The sequence below is a fragment of the Diadema antillarum genome, unplaced genomic scaffold (genome assembly GCF_040938485.1).
Source record: "Diadema antillarum isolate AM-2024a unplaced genomic scaffold, OU_Dant_1.0 seq00000633_RagTag, whole genome shotgun sequence".
In the NCBI taxonomy this organism is placed as follows: Eukaryota; Metazoa; Echinodermata; class Echinoidea; order Diadematoida; family Diadematidae; genus Diadema; species Diadema antillarum.
Genome location: NW_027271550.1, coordinates 1,660,307 through 1,675,523, shown reverse-complemented (window position 1 = coordinate 1,675,523; position 15,217 = coordinate 1,660,307). Strand labels below are relative to the sequence as shown.

Sequence of the window (15,217 nt, the reverse complement as noted above, 5' to 3'; positions counted from 1 at the left end):
TTCTCAAGCACTTACCGAAACTTAGTTTTCACTTTAAAAGATGTGAGAAATTCTAACACTCTAAAATTTAAAAACATTGATGTTTCAAGAGCCTTTTAAGTCTTTTGAAACATTGTGCACTGTTTGCAACAAATTTCATCAATTTGCTTTCCTATTCCTCAGGACCCAGCAGATCACGGGGACCTGATCCTGTTTGCTGAGTTCTCTGGCTACACCGAGATACCCCAGAGCCTCTTGTACCAGCGCACCAACAGTCCCACCGCCAGCACTGGTAGTAGCAGTGCCAGGGGTGGCAGCATCAGCCCCTTCAATAAGGCTGTCCCCCTCCCTGGGATTGGGAAGAGCCTGAATCAGGTCACACAAGCAGGGAAAGAGGTAATGTGATGTAATACTTGACAGTTCTTGAAGTGTCATTTGTTAGAGCCAAACCTGAACATCTGCACCACAGATTAAATTAGTCACAAGAACCTCCTTAATGGTTTCATAATATCGTTTTTGTCTCGCCCACCGGAGGTGAAGGCGAGACTAAGGGATCCAAATGGCGTCAGTCCGTCGTCCGTCCGTCGTCCGTCCGTCGTCCGTCCGTCGTCCGTCCGTCGTCCGTCGTCCGTCACAAATGTTAAAGTTTACCTGCAAGACTCTCTTATGATGCATAGCTTGGCAACTGTTACAGCAATGGCAGCCACACTTGGGTGATAGAAGCTTCAGGGGTATCTTATTGTTATGGTGTTGTCAGAGGTCATGTGATGATGTCAAAGGTCATTTTGAGGTCATATATTAAAGAGTATGTGCAAGACTCTCTTTTCTATGTTAAAGTTTACCTGCAAGACTCTCTTTTGACAAATAACTTCACATAAGTTGCTTGGATTACAACCTAACTTGGGTCATAGATGCACTGGGGGTACCTTCGTGTAATGGTGCCATTGGAGGTCACAGGATAAGGTCAAAGGTCATTTGAGGTCATACGTTAAAGTTTACTTTCAAGACTCTCTTATCACATGTAACTCGACACATGTTGCTACAATGGCAATCAAACTTGGGCGATGGATGCACTGGGGGAACCTTCATATTATGGTGCCGTAAGAGGTCACATGATAAGGTCAAAGGTCATTTGAGGTCATACGTTAAAGTTTACTTGCAAGACTCTCTTATCACACGTAACTCAGCACATGTTGCTACAATGGCAATCAAACTTGGGTGATGGTGAGAGATGATGTCTCTTGGGAAGTTGAAGGTAACCGCATGGTCAAAGGTTACAGACAGGGGTCAACGAACTTTTAGCGCCCAATGTTAAGTTTTTGGGGCGCATTTCATTTATGGCTCATAACTTTTGATCCCTTTGTCTGTTTGTGACCAAACTTGGATGAAAGATGTCCCTTGGGGAGGTGAAGGTCGTCAGAAGGTCAAAGGTCACAGACAGGGGTCAGCAAACTTTTAGGGCCCAATGTTATGTTTTTAGGGCACGTTTTGATTGTGGCTCGTAACTTTTGATCCCTATGTCCGTTTGTGACCAAACTTGGACGGTAGATGTCCCTTGGGGAGTTAAAGGTCATCACAAGGTCAAAGGTCACAGAAAGGGGTCAACAAATTTTTAGGGCCCAATGTTATGTTTTTTATGGCGCGTTTCGATTATGGCTCATTACTTTTGATCCCTTTGTCTGTTTGTGACCAAACTTGGATGGTAAATGTCCCTTAGGGTGTTGAAGGTCACCACAAGGTCAAAGGTCATAAGCAGGTCAATTAACTTCTGGGAGTTATAAAAAATATTGATTCCTTGTACGCGAATGGGCGAGACACAATTTGGCGATTGCCTTGTTCCTGTAGAAGCCCAATAAGCAGTATCACTCTTGGGCAATATTTCCTGAAAACTGGTATCTTTTGTAACGTAATTTGGAAGGTGTGATCTTTAGAAAGTGACTTTGATTTACTATTCAATCTCAGTATTATGATAGTCATGATATTACAATATAAATCGTCTTGTCTTAACTTTACAATTTATGGCAGAGCAATTGCATCATTTCTTTCCTTGGTTAATGGCAGGTGGACATTCTGCAGCACTATGAGATGACTTGCATGACATTTCTAGAGCCGGACCTGTTAGCAACTGGCTGCACCAATGGCAACATCATCCTCTGGGACGTCACTAAGGGAACCATCGAGAACATGTATGTTACAGAGACAGAAAAAAAGAAAAAAAAATGGCATTTCCCATTCTTTTCAGTAGATGTTGATGTTCATGCTGGCTTAAATTTAGCAAAAAATAAAAAAAAGTTTCACATCTCGAAGTGGAAATGATACAACATTTTCTCAGAGACCAGAAAGGCTTTCTGAATCATCTTTTATTGGATGTAAAATTGAAAGTTCACCTAGGATGATAATTTTCTGTTGATAGCAATTGTAATCAGATATATATTAGAAATTATCACTTCATATCTGAATTATGCATGAATAAAGACCTCATGAATATGTAGATATTTCTAAAATAGCAATGCTTAACCTTTGACCTTTGCAGTTTTGAAATGCCTCTGATGCCACCCACCAATGATGAAGAGACCAGACTGAAGACCCCAAACCCTCACAAAATCTACATGATGAAGTTCCTCATCCATAGGACCAGAAGGCTTGATCCAGCCTACATCAAGTGAGTGTCCTGGCTGCCATGGCAATGAAAAATTGAATTTTATATGTCATACTCTGCTCCTCCCCTTCTTAATGGTGACTGTAGAGTTCCTGTTTATAGTTGCACTAAATGTGTAGATTATAGAACAAATGAACCCTAAAGTTATTCAGGAAGATCTGCTGCAGAATCAATGATCTAATCTTCTGTGTCTTGGGCTACCTGTTGTTTGTTAGGTTTTTTTTTTTGTTCTTTTTAAAGATGATGTAGTCTCTCCTGTGTTAAAAGAAATTATTGCGAGTCGTATAAAAAAAAAATGTTGATACTCTCTCATTTTCCTGTGTCCAGAACTCTGACTGGTCGACGTCCTGGCACAAGCTCATCTCCTCCTGATGGTGGAGATAGAGGTTTGAGTGAGTTGCGGGAGGATGATGAAGATCTGGAAGATCTTCCGCCAGCTTCCAGGAGGGAGCAGCGAATGAAAGATGTGGTGAGTGCTGCTTCAAGAATAGTTATACCTAACTCCTAGGGTGCCAGTCATACTGCATTTTTTTATGTTTCATTTATGTTAATAGAGCCCAGATGCAAATTAGACTGTGGTCAATTTGATAGGTATTTTCAAGAAGTCATGATGCAGTAATCATGTGAAGTAAGAGCCATATTAGGTTAAGCTTATGAACTCAACCAAGTTCATTCATTAGGTGCATATGGCTGTAGCACAAGTCTCTCATTGTCAACACTATAGGTTTTACAAATGACCAATGTGCTTCCTCCATGTGGCTGTAAAACTGTTTCTCAAGCAGAAAAGATACCATGTTCCCGATGCTGCTGTGTATAACGCTTCTTGCATGACTCGTTTGAAGAGCAGATCGAGATCTTTGCCTGTACTGCTGAAGTCTGGTGGATCTTCTGTGTTTGTCGATATTCTTGCATCTCTTTGTTTAGTATTTGCTCTTTTTATGGAATATGAATCCAAACGAGCATTCCTCTGTTTCACAACTGTGTTTTCAAGATGACCTACTAGGGAGTTAGTAGATGTCTGTCTGTCATTAACCCATTGAGGACGAGTCCCGAGTATACTCGGGCAAGTGTCTCTGGGAAATGTGTGTTGTGGCAAAATCAGTCCGTCTTCAATGGGTTAATGGGAGATCACCACTTTCATTGCAGGAGGAGGAGGAAGAGATGGAGGTGGAGAAGAGGTTGGAGGATGAAGAGGGGAAGACGCCACGCCCCCGGGATGATGATGTGGTCGGGGACGAGGATGCACCAGCGCCTCAGGACCGTGAGGGGAAGGAGGCAGAAGAGGAGAGAGGGATGGAGGGGGACGAGGAGAAGGGAGATGGGGATGAAGAAGAAGGAGGAGGACGGAGCCCGCAGAGAACAGGTGGCACCAAACCAGGGACGGTGGACCCCAACGCCAAGATGCTGGTGACGGAGTATGAACCCGTCCTGGTGTCAGTCCACGCCGACTCCTTCATCAGATTCTGGACCATGGAGGTGAGTAGCAGTAGCCAGTCACCAATTACCTCTGTTGTTCCTTTGACAAGAATGGAATCCTCTCTTAGCTGTTTTGATGCAGAGACTCCAACTCTCCCATTTTCGACGGGAGATCTACCACCGAAAGCCCATTTTTGCAGAATCTCCCGTTCTCCCGCTTGAGATTTAATTTCTCCCGCTTGAAATGATTTCTTACTTAATTTCATTGTATGTTGAAAAATAAGCCTTAGATAGCACGAGAGAGCATCTAGAACCCTAGACCGCATGGAACTTCGTGCTCGTGATATGTGCTTCGTGCACATCAAGTTGGAGTCTCCCGTTTGCTAGGGGTTTCAGGCGGGAGAATCTCCAGATCAGAAGGTGCTTAGGGTTGGAGTCTCTGTTGATTTGAGGATTAGGATGGGGGTCAGTAGCATGCAGATATTTTGTGGGAGCAATTTTCGCAGGAGCAAATATCATGGACCCTGACCAAAGAGGTGAATGACTCTTCATTTGCAAGATAATCACTGAACTGCATCCACCTGTTGCCTGTGCAGTATCTAGTCATAGCTCCTGTAATGATCACTGACATCAATCAAGCGCCTCTATCTGATTCTTGACCACTGAGATGAATAGCTCCTGTTACCTAAAAGTCCATATAGGTAAAACTTTTTTGCAGCAGATATATAGTTATGAATATGTTGTCAAAGTGAGATATTCTAAAAGTTTACTTTTGAGGGGAGAAACCACTTCATGGCATGAAACGTAAGTGTGCTGTGAGGACATCCAACTTAATGTTCTCTTTATCTATAGACCAATTCGGGTTCGTTGAGGGCAGCAGACAATTTGTGGCACTGGACGCAGCCATTAGCTCAAATTGCGGTGTCCCAGCCTACCCCCCCTCCTCTCCCCCACCCCCCGGGCAACATGTTTATCGCGCACTTGTAGCAGGAGTATGTGCACTTGTTACAAAGGTTTGCGCATTAAGCAAGCGTTCGTGCACTCAGTACGAGACGCCTATTGGCTAAAGCAATCATGTATCAGTTTTTCGTTCCGTGCGTGGAGGGGGGTGGGGGAGTGGGAGGGGGTCGGCCGGGACACCGCAGTAAATGGCGCTGCCCATGCCAATAATACACAAACCGCCTCACGGATTCGGGCTATATTCATTAAAGATCGTAGATTCAAGATTACGATGTCAGTTAAGACAGAAGTTCCAAAACATTTCTGTAAATGTTATGAACAAAAAGTGTATTTGTTTCTATGTTTTTCCATGTCTTTGTGTCATTCAGGGAGAGGTGGCACGAATGCTTAGTGCTGTGACCAAGAGACAAGGCTCACCTGTCACATCATTGTGTTCAGATGAGGACTGCAACCTTCTTATCACCGGCGACATGAGTGAGTCATGAATGATCTCCTTTTGTTGTTTGACTGTATATCTCTTTTTCATTAGAAAATGATGTTTGTTTGTTTTTTTCTTTTCACGTCTGAAAATATCCAAGCAGTGAAACCATTAACTATTGTAAAACCAGAAAGATTTGCGGCATGAAAGAGTTACGAATTGGTAACTGGCATTCGATGTATCTTGTAGACAAAAACTATCACGTGATTCTACTTTCGCAAATCTTGGCTCGCGAAAGTTTCATGCTCGCAAAAATTTCTGGTTTAATAGTAGCTTGAGATAATGACATTTCAATGCTGTGATGTTTAAGAATCATGTCTGTTGGAAATTAAACGGGCATAGGATGGAATATATGGTGAAGAATCAGGGGTCCTGCATCTACACCGCAGTCAAGACTTCACCAATGAGATGATAAGTTGTCTTGAGATCTTCATTACAAACTGCTTTCCTTGTTCTTGGCTATCATTAATTCACCTCGCTGATTACCAATTTTAATGAAATTCCTACATTTCTTTTTTTGTTGTTGCATTTGATAGACTTTACATTGTAAATTGTTGAGTTTCCCATTTAACCCTATTCTAACTGGGCTATTTGAGACCAAGTTTTTACTGAGGGGGGGTCAATTTGACCCCCCCTTCAGATCTCGGCCGCTGATGGCGCGATTGCCGCAAAATTTTGCCTGAACATAGAGCCGGATGTCAACTACAAGATTACACAGTCATACAATCCAAAAGTATTGATTCTCTATTTTTAGTAAATTAATTATGCAAATTTATGCATGCAATCATATTCTCCCCTGTAACTCCATTAAAAAGACTTGAGGATTTCTAAATTTTTGCATCAGAATTCCTCAAGACACATTAAACAATTTTCTTGTAAAAAAATAGCACAATCAAAATCAATTTCTTTTGTTTTTTATTGTTTTGTTAATTTCTTATGTATTTCATTGTTTTTTCAACCCTTTGTTTTCTATTGTTTTTTTCCCAAAATTTATTGCAGGCACTCTCCCAAGGTTATCTACTTTAGAATTTATTAATTTCAATGATTTAAAGTTGAAATGATATAATTTATGTCAATTTAACAAAAAAAAAACACAATATGCATTGGATTTGCACACGATATCATGAATTAGAGCCGTTTTCGGGTTGACATGCATATGCAAAACATTACGTAACATCAGAACGAAGGGTTAATGTAGTTACTGTCAATGTAATAAACTCTGTTGTTGTGTCATTTATTCTCAGAGGGTTACATAACCATGTGGAATATTGCAGTGCTTCTCGAGGACCCCTTGAATGCAGAACAGGTGAGATTGAAAACTTCATATTCCAAGCTTCTTTTATTCAATGCAATTCTTTCCTGCCTGTCCACAATAGAGAAACTGTAAATACTTGTTTGATAATGGCTGGGTTTTTTGTGTCTTTGCAATGACAGCTCAGGGTATCAATATTTGGTATGATGAAATTTGGATACCAATGTTGTCAGTATCCCTACTTCTATTCTCTCATTTTGTTCACTCATCTTTGCAGTTTGACACTACTATAGGTACCTGACTATATTTTCATGATTTATGTTAATGTTTTGTGAATATCTCTTCTTTGTCTCCCAATTCATCAGTTATATGTCTACTTTTCTTGTCTGCACATAATTTGTTTGTTTTTTCCTCTTTTTTTTGTATGTTTGTGTGTGTGTGTGTGGGGGGGGGGGGGGGTAGGGTGTTGTAGACTTCTCAGGTTACTGATTTCCTGCATACTATTTTAATAACTGACATGAATTATGTGAAACTAATCCAGTTTACACCTGTATAAGCTTAGGCTTTCGGAGATCGTAGCAATCATAATTACATGTCTGCTAATGATACACAGGCTAGAAGTCTCTCTTTCTCTCTCATGATTTCGCCTGTAGGGGGCAGTACAGCAGCTGATCAGCTGGAGAGGACACCTCAGTAAGATTGTGAGCTTGATCTACATCGACAGGATGAAGATCATCATATCTGGCTCCACTGATGGATCTGTCAGGTGAGTCTCTTCTTCATCCATGGCTACGTGGATTCTTTTGTTCTTCACAACCATGATATAGGGACAGCTCAAAGCAAAAAGGAAGTTATGACTTGTGTGCCTTACTAACTATGTTGCCTAGAGATTGCCTGTAATTGGTTGTGAATAGGATTAGATGAGATTAGATTTGACTAATTAATCCATGTTACGAAAATTATATGACCAAAACACTGAAATTGAAAGAGAATATGCTGGATTTTTTGTTGATACTAAATAGGAACAATTAATGGTATCTGTAATCACAATTGGTAGCAAACTTCACGAGATACTCCATTGCTGTTTCTGAAGTCTTATGGGAGACTTACAAGCATGTCTTCTCTCGTGTTATATTTTCATTTTTCTGGTGATTTTAATTGTTTTCTCAGGGTGTGGTATGCCGATGCACCACAGAGGAGTCATTTCATGGGGTTCTTTGGCCAGCATAGACCATGGAACTACCCCAGCGCAGAGAGTTCCAGTGAGCCCGTCCTTCCCTACGACATTGCGGAGCGCCCTCTGCTACCTCCGAGAAGAGAGAGCGAGAAAAAGAAGCAGAACACTCAGAGCTACGAGTATCCCCTCATCTTCGACAATGACAAGTGAGGAGAGCTTTTCTGTCGTTCTTGGATCGATGCAATAACACAAAACATGTTCATCTATCATGACTCCTTGTTCCCATTTTCCAGATACATGGCGGTCGGTAATTGATCAGCTTTTATGATACAATGACTGCTTGCACATATTTCTCAACAGATGTATGAATATGAAAGTGTAAACAAGCAACAAACAAAGTGAATGATTTTGCATATCCTTGAAGAAAACAGTTATTTTCTCTTGAATAGACTTTTGATGCTGTTCATTTGCTTCTGTGGAAAAAAAGATCATTTAATCCATTCAATACTGAATTCTGAAATCCCCGTAAACTTAATGAACGGGCCACCAGGTTCCCGTATCAAAAGGGTTAATGCTAATTAATTGAAGCATTTTTTGGCCGGTCTCCTTTCTTTCTGTATTTCTTCATTCTATGGTATGCCTGTAGTAGTATGCTTGTACAAATCTCTGAGATTGTGAAATTAACATTTTCAGTGTATTGATCATGACATGAAATAACTGGTGTCATTCTTCAGTCAATTCATCAAAATCCCTACTAATAGAGCTAAAGTGCCTACGCTGCTGAAAATAATACCAGCAGAAAGAATATATTAATGTGCAGAAGCTATCATGTACGCATCAGTTTGGTCAGATTCTAATCGGCCAACCATTAGATATTTTTTCACAACTTTCACAAACTTCTTCTCTCATTTGATAGGTGGAAACCATTCCGCCGATCAGCCTACCAGGAGACTCGGACCAAGAAGATGGAACCAGAGGAGAAGAAGTTTTTTGAGGCGCTGCAGAAACCTCACTTCTACAACAACCACCTGACAAGCTTCAAGACTGGGGAGATGAGCCTAGGGGCTGTCTTCAGAGCTCTGCCAGTCTACAGGGTCAGTTTTTTAACTCATTAATTCTGAGAAAACACATTTCTCTGCTTTTATTGCTCTACCTTTGTATTATGATTATTGTCAACAGTATTTCATGAGATAAACTGAAAATTTCTCTTTCATTTGAGGCCCTTAATTTCATAGGCTGATAATTTCATAGGACCCTGCTGGGCACTAAACTGGCTTTCATATTTTTAGATCAAAGCAAAAAAATACATGTACTAATAAAACATGTATGTCACATACATTTTAGCACATAAACAAAATCTCATCATGAAACATATAGAAATTTGATAGGGGAAAATTGTTGTGATTATTTACAAATTTTGGTTCTTAGCTCACCTGAGCCAAAGACTCAATGCATCCAAATTAAGGAATCTTTGATAAAGATTTCTTCAGAAAAACAAGTTATTCCAATGGACATTAGTGATAGTGCTTTCAAATTTTCTCAAGGCAGATCCAGGGGCCCGTATCATAAAACTTGTTATCAGTGACAACTGCTGCATTTCTATGACAAATTTGCTCTCAGCCAATCAGATGCAAGGATTTCAGTAGCTTGTCACATCTATGACAACTTGTCACTGATGACAAGTTTTATGAAACGGGCCCCAGGGGTGTCCCCCTTGAGGTCAGGATCGAATATAGGGTCAGTTTTTACATTTTGATCTTCTTTTGAAAATGCATGGTCCAATTTTCTACAAGCTTGGCAGGTATTATTGCCAGTGTGCACCATATCCTCTTGGAGGTCCCTCAAAGCTCCCCAATTTTGTTATATTCTTTCTGGGTAATAATTTGCAAGAATGTGATGGGAGATGAACTTGCAATACTCAGATGATTTTATCCCCTCAAATAAGTTTGCCCAAGACTTCTTTCTTCACCCCTAAAACTTCATTTTGTTTACTCTTCTGTTACTTATGTAGGTGAAGACTCCAGAAAGATTGAAGACCCCTCCCATGGAGTACAGCAACTCAGCCATGGCCGACAATTCCTACCTGTTTGGACCGGCACCAAAGAGCAATAGGGTGCCATCACCCACTAAAGAAGTCTCAACAAAGGTGAGAGTAATGTAACAACTCTGTCAGGCTAATATACAAACACCTTCCTAGGGATATTTGCTGTTAGAATTTACAGATGATGGTAAAGTGCAATCTGGTTTATCTGCATGACATAACTTGATATATAGAATCAGTAATTCAGCAACAAAAATGTGATTATGAAGTTTGAGTTAGATGTAAGTAGCACACATGTTTCATTGCTGTTTATTTGCCAAAGAAATTGCATTAAGTTGATTCATTGCAGTCTTGTTGGTAGATGCACACATATCATGCATCTACTAATCCTTTAGATGATTTATTGACTGGTGTCACTTGAAGTCCCGATACATAACGAAGGAGAAACTGAGTATAGTTCTTGGAAATATACAACCTTATGTCTGGGATCGACACTAAACATAAAATCTTTGAATATGAAAAAGATATGTAGTGGCTTGAAATAAAAGCAAAAGTAACAATCTGATTTGAATCCTAGTTGTCTGTTTGGGCCACCAAAAGATCAATTTGGTGGCCCAACAACACTTTTTAGTGGCCTCAGGCCACTGCTAATGTCAAGCTCTGCTTATATGCTATTTCCAATCCAAGCAGAGTCATCAAAGTACAACATCAAAAGTCAGAGTGATGTGTCCAAGAGTCTACTGCACGACTTGAATATCTATGCCTTAACAGTACTGTAGATTATCATGCACCATATAGCACTAGGTGTACTGTTTTCTTTTTAATGAGGTCTTCTACAAATCAGAGGTAGATGTTGAACATATATATCAGTAAGGTGATATACAGTATATCTTATGATCATCTCTGGTGGTTTAACTGTGATCTCTCAGCAGGGCAAAGGGCAGAAGAGAGGCGCCGTATCACCCATGAGTCGGTCCCCGGCACCCTCCCCACGGCGCCACCAGCCAGACAAGCTTGCAAAGTGAGGGGGTACTTGCCTTATGGTGTCTTCCCCACCGACAGAAAGTCTGTGGCGCATATTACACCAAGATTGAGGTTCCATGTTTTGGAAGAGGAGTGATAGCTCTGGCCAGCTTTATCTTATCCTACTGCTGACAATTGAATATCTAAATATTAGAATGGACAAAGTCCCAATTTGACTATTATTTTTGGAGACCCCTTGAGAAGTAATCAATGCAAATATAGATAATCATTCAAATGACTGCTTTACATTACAACTTGCATACATAACATTCCATAACTAAAAATTTAAAATAGAAGAATGTTATTTTTTTCCTCAAAATTCTCTCCATTAGACTTTTGTCTTTCTTATATTCATGTATTCAGTTCACTCGCTTGATTTGGCCCCCTGAAGCAGCTTGTACATCAAGATGTACTACTTGTTTTTGCCCCAAACTGATCTACAGATCATATTGGCTATCAGTGAATCCACGCTTTTTATATCCAGTGTATTGAACACACACCACTGGTAATACCAGTGACACTGCGTGCTCCAGTCATGTTTTGGTTTAAGAAACAAGGCAAAACAAAACAAAACAAAACGAAAACATGTGGGCTCATCATTCTGAATTATCAGAGCTGTAGTAGGACCATGGGCAAGACTGAAGTATTAATCATTGACTGCAATGTGTGGAATCCTCACATAAGAAACTGATTATATCATAACTATCATCTTTATGATACTTGGTTAATATATCAAAACAAGCTTACCAGTTAAAAGCAATAACAAGTACCACTATTATCTTCAATCTTTGTGAAGAAAGATGAAAACTAGATAATAGCATTAGAGTAGAAACACTCATTCTCAATTCTGTATTGTGCAAAGAGCTGTACGTAATATCATGCTATGCCTATTTGCGTTATTTAGTTCTTCAAACAAAAAAGTCTTTCAGACTATGATAGAAATCGCAATTATGTATTCTCATCAACATCATTTGTTAGTCCTCACTGGGTGACTCACAACAATCTATGCTTAATGGTATGAGAGCAGATACGTGAGCAGGTTGCATTGCTCAAGTAACAATATCTTTCTTCTTCCACCTCAAATATTGAAACTACACTAGGTATTAACTAGGAGTTATACCTCACTTCCATTTACTTTGCTGTAGTCAAGTGAGTAGCTAAAATGACATTCCATAAATGTCCTAGTTTTATATATTATTTATATTTGAGTTTTATTGACACTATATGTGCTCATTCCATGAATTTGTTCTATGCAGTATGTCATCTAGATATGCAAAAAGAAAGGTAATTACAGTTGAGAATAAGAGACGGACGTGACTTATGAAGCTGTGATTGAACAGTTTGCTATCATTTTTATAAATCAGAGATGATGTTGTGCTTAGTAATTTCTGTACCAAAACTGAATTCAGCCATTCTACTTTTGGTAATATGATTGCCATCACAGGAAACAAAAGACATCAGATATCAGGACTTTTGATGAATGTGGCAAGGATGTTGTGGCGATGGAAAGTTACCAATTACTCGAGTATTTTTGTGGGATAGTCCTGCCATTTCTGAGGATGAATTGTATAGAGGTTTATTGCTTCTAGCAGCTTATGCCGTGCTGTGATAGGTATTATACACTAATCACAAAAAAATATATATATATTATCAGTTGTGTGTGCCATATAAACAAAAATTATCGAAGTATTTTAGATATTATGTAATTGTATGCATCGCGACCATGTATAATGTCATTTATGTTCTAAACGGTACAAAATTCATCTATTTTGGATTATATCGTATGGGACATACAGTGATCATTTTTTTTTTAATCCATCCATCCATGTTGGAATAATTTTTTCTCATGGAACATAAAATTGATCAATTTTCTAATCCGTCCAAGTATTTACAGCAATATGTACTTATTGCTTTCTAGAGTTGTCTGACTGAATTGGCGATTTTTCAAATGCCATGCAGAAATTGCAATATGCATTTAATCTTGTGGTTGTGCAGCACCTTGATTTTGATATACTCTCTCAATTTTGATATGTACCTTGTTTTCATCTCTTGGCCTTACTGGTATATCCATCATATGAATTTCTTGACTTGGGATATATTTTTGTGTGCATGCAATGTCTCCTTTGCCAGCACAGTTGTATTCACTCATTATCACACCTCCTTTGTGGTTTAAAAAATTGCTGTGATGTGAATTCTTTTCCCCACTATCAATTTCCTGGAAAAAGGTGGGACCGTGTCTGATTTCATGTGATCTTATGCAACTCTTTATTAACTCTATGCATATTGGTGTGTATTCTCATTACTGTCTGAACAGAGTCTATGCGTTCTGATCAGTTAGTACATTTTGGATGAAGTAAAACATTCTTTTTTTTTACTGAAGATAGGGAAGTATGTATGAAAGTGTGAAAGTATTATTATTTGAAAATCTATGAAACCATTGAGGGAAATTTCTTAACACCACACACGCTGTTGTGATATGATTGCACACACTCAATGAACAATATCATTGATGCCTTCAATTTGTGATTTTGTACGCTTTGCTTGTCTTTTATTTCCCGGTCAATATTAATTATCATATCGTAGTGATTCTATTGATAAAGGAGAAGCATATTCATGAATTACCAGAGAAATATTCCACTCACCCATCACATCTGCTTGGAGTGTTTATTGATGGAACTTGAATGATTACTTCTCTGCTGAGTATTGGATTAATCTTGGGCTTCAAGGGATTCCCTTCTTTTTCTGTCCACAGTCTGTGATGATTTTATTCCCCCCCCCCCCCCCCCCAGAAAAAAAGAAAATCAAATATAACAGTATAATGAGTCTTTCTGCAGTCTTTTAACAATGTAGTACTCGACCCAATCTCTGTTCTAATGTCATAAAGTTGTGCCGCTGTTTGTACATCATTCCCCATTGCTCATGATACTGAAATTGTGACCACATAATACATCAGTAGGGAGATGGGTGGGTGGGGGGGGGGGGGGGTAATGAGTGGGTTTACATGTCACCTCATACTTTTGCCCTTCTGCTGTGCAGTTGATAAAGGACTTTGGCTTCTCATGTTCTAATGATATGAAAAACACCAATGGTTGTTTATTTGATTAGTGTATATGATCCATACTTCTTCTTTTGAAAGAAAGAAAGAAAGAAAGAATATGATATGAAACAATTCTGTGATTTCCTTGCAACTCATTATCACCAGATGCACTGGCAAAGTGACAATAAAGATATGGCAAATACCACTGCTCAGACCAATTTTTAGAACCACAATTGCTTTATAGCCACTTACAGACGAATGCAGTTGGTCACAGAGTGCAAGGAAAGAAATCTACTATGTTTGTGCCTCTCTGTGGTAATTGAGTTGCCACAACGGACTGATATTTTGAGGTGAAGTTTTAATGTGTACAAAACAAATATATTTTTGTCTGAAATATATGGAATGAAAGTTTGTACTTGTCAGGAGTGTAGTAAAGTATAAGAAGTTAAAAAAAGGTGAAGGCGACAATTTGCTTCTTTTGTGAATGTGAGATACGGCCATCATGTCTTTTGATCACAGACAAAAACTTACTTGGTGTTAAGGATCCTTGATATAGAGTGTTTAACCCGAAAAAGTGGTCCCGCCTTACATCCAAACTGGACCCCATGGAAGACCAGCGATTGCAGCTGAATATTGGCTGTCCAGCCATCTTCTCAGATGGAAATGAAACTAACAAACAAACAAGGAAGAAGTGTCCATATTTGATCCAGAGGGTTATTTTTACTAGTGAGAGACACTCGACAAATTAAGAACACTGCAGTCCTTTGCATGTCATGATGATATATACAGCAAAGATTTTAATCTCATCACTATGTACTCACGTAAATTAATATTAAGATGCCTCCTTATCTAAATATTGCACCATGACGCATGGCCACTGCTATCAACTTATATGCGCAGCCATTGCCTGTTAGTGCAAATTTACAAAATTTCGATACAAAATTTCGATTTTTTTTTCATCACTACTATAAAGATACAGCTAATGATAAAGTTGAGCTGTCAGGAGCACTTGGTGACATATTCATATTATTCATATTTAGTTTATATTAATCCTGATTCATGCTTTGGCTTTGTCCATACTTGGAGTTAATGATAAAGAGAAATAGGGACATTGGGTCATGTTAGTAAGCTCGTGCTGACAGAAGTTCTGTACATTTTGATCCTGTAACCGGGAAAGAACAGGACTTTGTTAAAG

The 15,217-nt window shown here is 39.2% G+C and overlaps 1 protein-coding gene across 1 annotated transcript in view; it reads left to right on the top strand.

Annotated features, from left to right (window-relative positions):
- The window catches only part of LOC139736198 (WD repeat-containing protein 64-like), a 38,359-nt gene extending 27,211 nt beyond the window's left edge, over window positions 1-11,148 (top strand). The window contains exons 14-25 of the mRNA XM_071646931.1: window positions 163-375; window positions 2,041-2,165; window positions 2,513-2,641; window positions 2,966-3,107; window positions 3,785-4,114; window positions 5,383-5,488; window positions 6,737-6,798; window positions 7,398-7,510; window positions 7,915-8,127; window positions 8,838-9,015; window positions 9,933-10,067; window positions 10,892-11,148. Of these exons, the coding sequence (XP_071503032.1) occupies window positions 163-375; window positions 2,041-2,165; window positions 2,513-2,641; window positions 2,966-3,107; window positions 3,785-4,114; window positions 5,383-5,488; window positions 6,737-6,798; window positions 7,398-7,510; window positions 7,915-8,127; window positions 8,838-9,015; window positions 9,933-10,067; window positions 10,892-10,987 (1,842 nt within the window). The 3' untranslated portion in view covers window positions 10,988-11,148. The remainder of the gene's footprint in view (window positions 1-162; window positions 376-2,040; window positions 2,166-2,512; window positions 2,642-2,965; window positions 3,108-3,784; window positions 4,115-5,382; window positions 5,489-6,736; window positions 6,799-7,397; window positions 7,511-7,914; window positions 8,128-8,837; window positions 9,016-9,932; window positions 10,068-10,891) is intronic.
- The last annotated feature ends 4,069 nt before the right edge of the window (window positions 11,149-15,217 follow it).